At 54.8% G+C, this 1898-nt stretch overlaps 1 protein-coding gene across 1 annotated transcript in view; it reads right to left on the bottom strand.

Annotated features, from left to right (window-relative positions):
* Positions 1 to 905: 905 nt before the first annotated feature.
* Positions 906 to 1898, bottom strand: part of MONBRDRAFT_10282 (uncharacterized protein) — a gene marked incomplete at both ends in the record, with an annotated part of 8082 nt that continues 7089 nt past the window's right edge. The window contains one exon of the mRNA XM_001747981.1: positions 906 to 1367. Within this exon, the coding sequence (XP_001748033.1) occupies positions 906 to 1367 (462 nt within the window). The remainder of the gene's footprint in view (positions 1368 to 1898) is intronic.

Genomic DNA, 1898 nt, shown 5'->3' with positions numbered 1-1898 from the left:
GCCGCACCCCTTTCCCGGCGGTGCCTTGGGCCCAGCTCTACCCGACCTGGGCATTGACGTGACTGTGCGCACAGCCCAACCCCCGACCACCTCGCAAGCCTGCATCAAGGTGGGCGCTGCCCTTCGCCGAGCCGAAAAGGAGAAGCGCGACTACTACACCGGTTTCAACCATGGAAAAACTCTGATCGTCCCTGCGGCGATGACGACAACCGGTGGGTTCGCCTCCTCCTTTGTGGATCTGCTTGGTCAGCTCGCCCGCTGCGCCGAGGCCCGTGGTGTGTACCAGCCGGGGCTGGATGAGGCCTTTGTTCCTCGATGGAAGGGTCGCTTTGCGGCGCTGGTCCATCAGATGAACGCTGACCACATCCAGCGCCACTTTGGCGGTGTCTGCCTACGCTCGTCGTAGGTAGGCACCGTCTCGGGGGTCCCTCTGTGGGGATCCCTGTGTGCACCTGTCGCTCCCTAGGTGGTTCTCGTTGTGGTCTTTTGATGGCTTGACTTGTATTTTGTTTTAATTTTGCTTTAATTTTTGACTGTATTTGTGTGGTACTTTTGCTGAATTTTTGTGTAAAGTCCTTTGTATGATGTCTTTGTCTTCTGTGGTCGGTTGCCTTTTCGACCCGACGCTGTCTCTTGTTGTATGTGAGCGTGCCGTGGTGTTCATTGTGTTTGTGCTGTGATGGCTTGTAGTTGTGATATGTGTGACTCCCTTTTTGTGTGACTTGTGGTTAAAATGGCCGTATCTCTGGTTATACCTGGTCGTTTTGTACGATTTTTGTTTCCTTGTGCGTGATTCTTCGCGCTTGTACTCCTCGGCATGATAGGAGCCGATGAAAATGTCTTGTTCTCTTGTGTTGTTTTGCGTGCCGTCGTGATTTTGATGTCGGGGTTGCACAGCTTTGCTTTCAGCTCTGAGGTTCAAACATCTCCCTGGATCGGTACCATTTTCCTTCTTGACCTCGGTCGTTCCACTTCCCTCCTTCTGTCTTGTTCTGTCTTGTTCCTTTGCCTTGCTTCAATCCATGTTCCTTTGTCTTGCCTCCATCTACCGCATCAAGGAGCACTTCAGTCAAGTCTTGGGCCCACGCCAGGGTTCTACCAGCGACCAGACTGCTCCTTCTGATGGAGATGCGCCTCAGGGCCCCACCACCGCCACTGGAGGTCCTCAGGTTGCCTTGAACAAGATCTTTCACCACATTGCCAACAACACCGTGCCCGAGTCGATTCGACATGCCCTTTGCTCCATCAACTACACTATCCTGGAGAAAGCCAACGGCAAGTTTCGACCCGTGGGCACGGATTCCATCTTCAACAAGGTTGTCAACCGCGCTCTGCTCGAGCAACAGCAGCCCCATATTGCCCACTTGCTACAGGCCAGTCCAGAGCTGGCCGTCGGAGTCAAGGACGGCATTTCAGCAGCGGTTGGCATGGCCTTTGGTGAGCTTCAAGCCTGTGAGTCTACCCCGGGCTGGACCATGCTCTCCCTCGATTTCAAGAGTGCCTTCAACTACACCGACCGAGCACGCCTGCACGAGATTGTGGCCGACAAGGTCCCTGGCCTCTTGCGCGCCTTTGAACGACACTATGCTCGACCCACTACCCACTGCATTGTCGACAAGTTCTTCAAGGTGATTGACATTGATGTTGGCCAAGGCATTGTGCAGGGCAACGAGCTATCGCCCTTCTTCTTTGCCCTGTACTCCTGTGAGGTCCTGGGTCTCCTCGACGCCACCACTGACTACCGCTGCAAGATCATCAAATACCTCGACGACATTGTACTGATGGGTCCCGCGGAGGACGTGGCGGCCGACGTGGAGATTGTCAAGGCTCGTGCAGAGTCTGCTGGCCTTCATCTGCAGCCCAGTAAGAGCCGCTTCTACATGCCTCGCCACCATTCG

The sequence above is a fragment of the Monosiga brevicollis genome, genomic scaffold (assembly GCF_000002865.3).
Source record: "Monosiga brevicollis MX1 MONBRscaffold_20 genomic scaffold, whole genome shotgun sequence".
NCBI classification, from domain to species: Eukaryota; class Choanoflagellata; order Craspedida; family Salpingoecidae; genus Monosiga; species Monosiga brevicollis.
The sequence above is the reverse complement of the archived record's forward strand: the minus strand, read 5'-3'. Positions and strand labels throughout refer to the sequence as shown.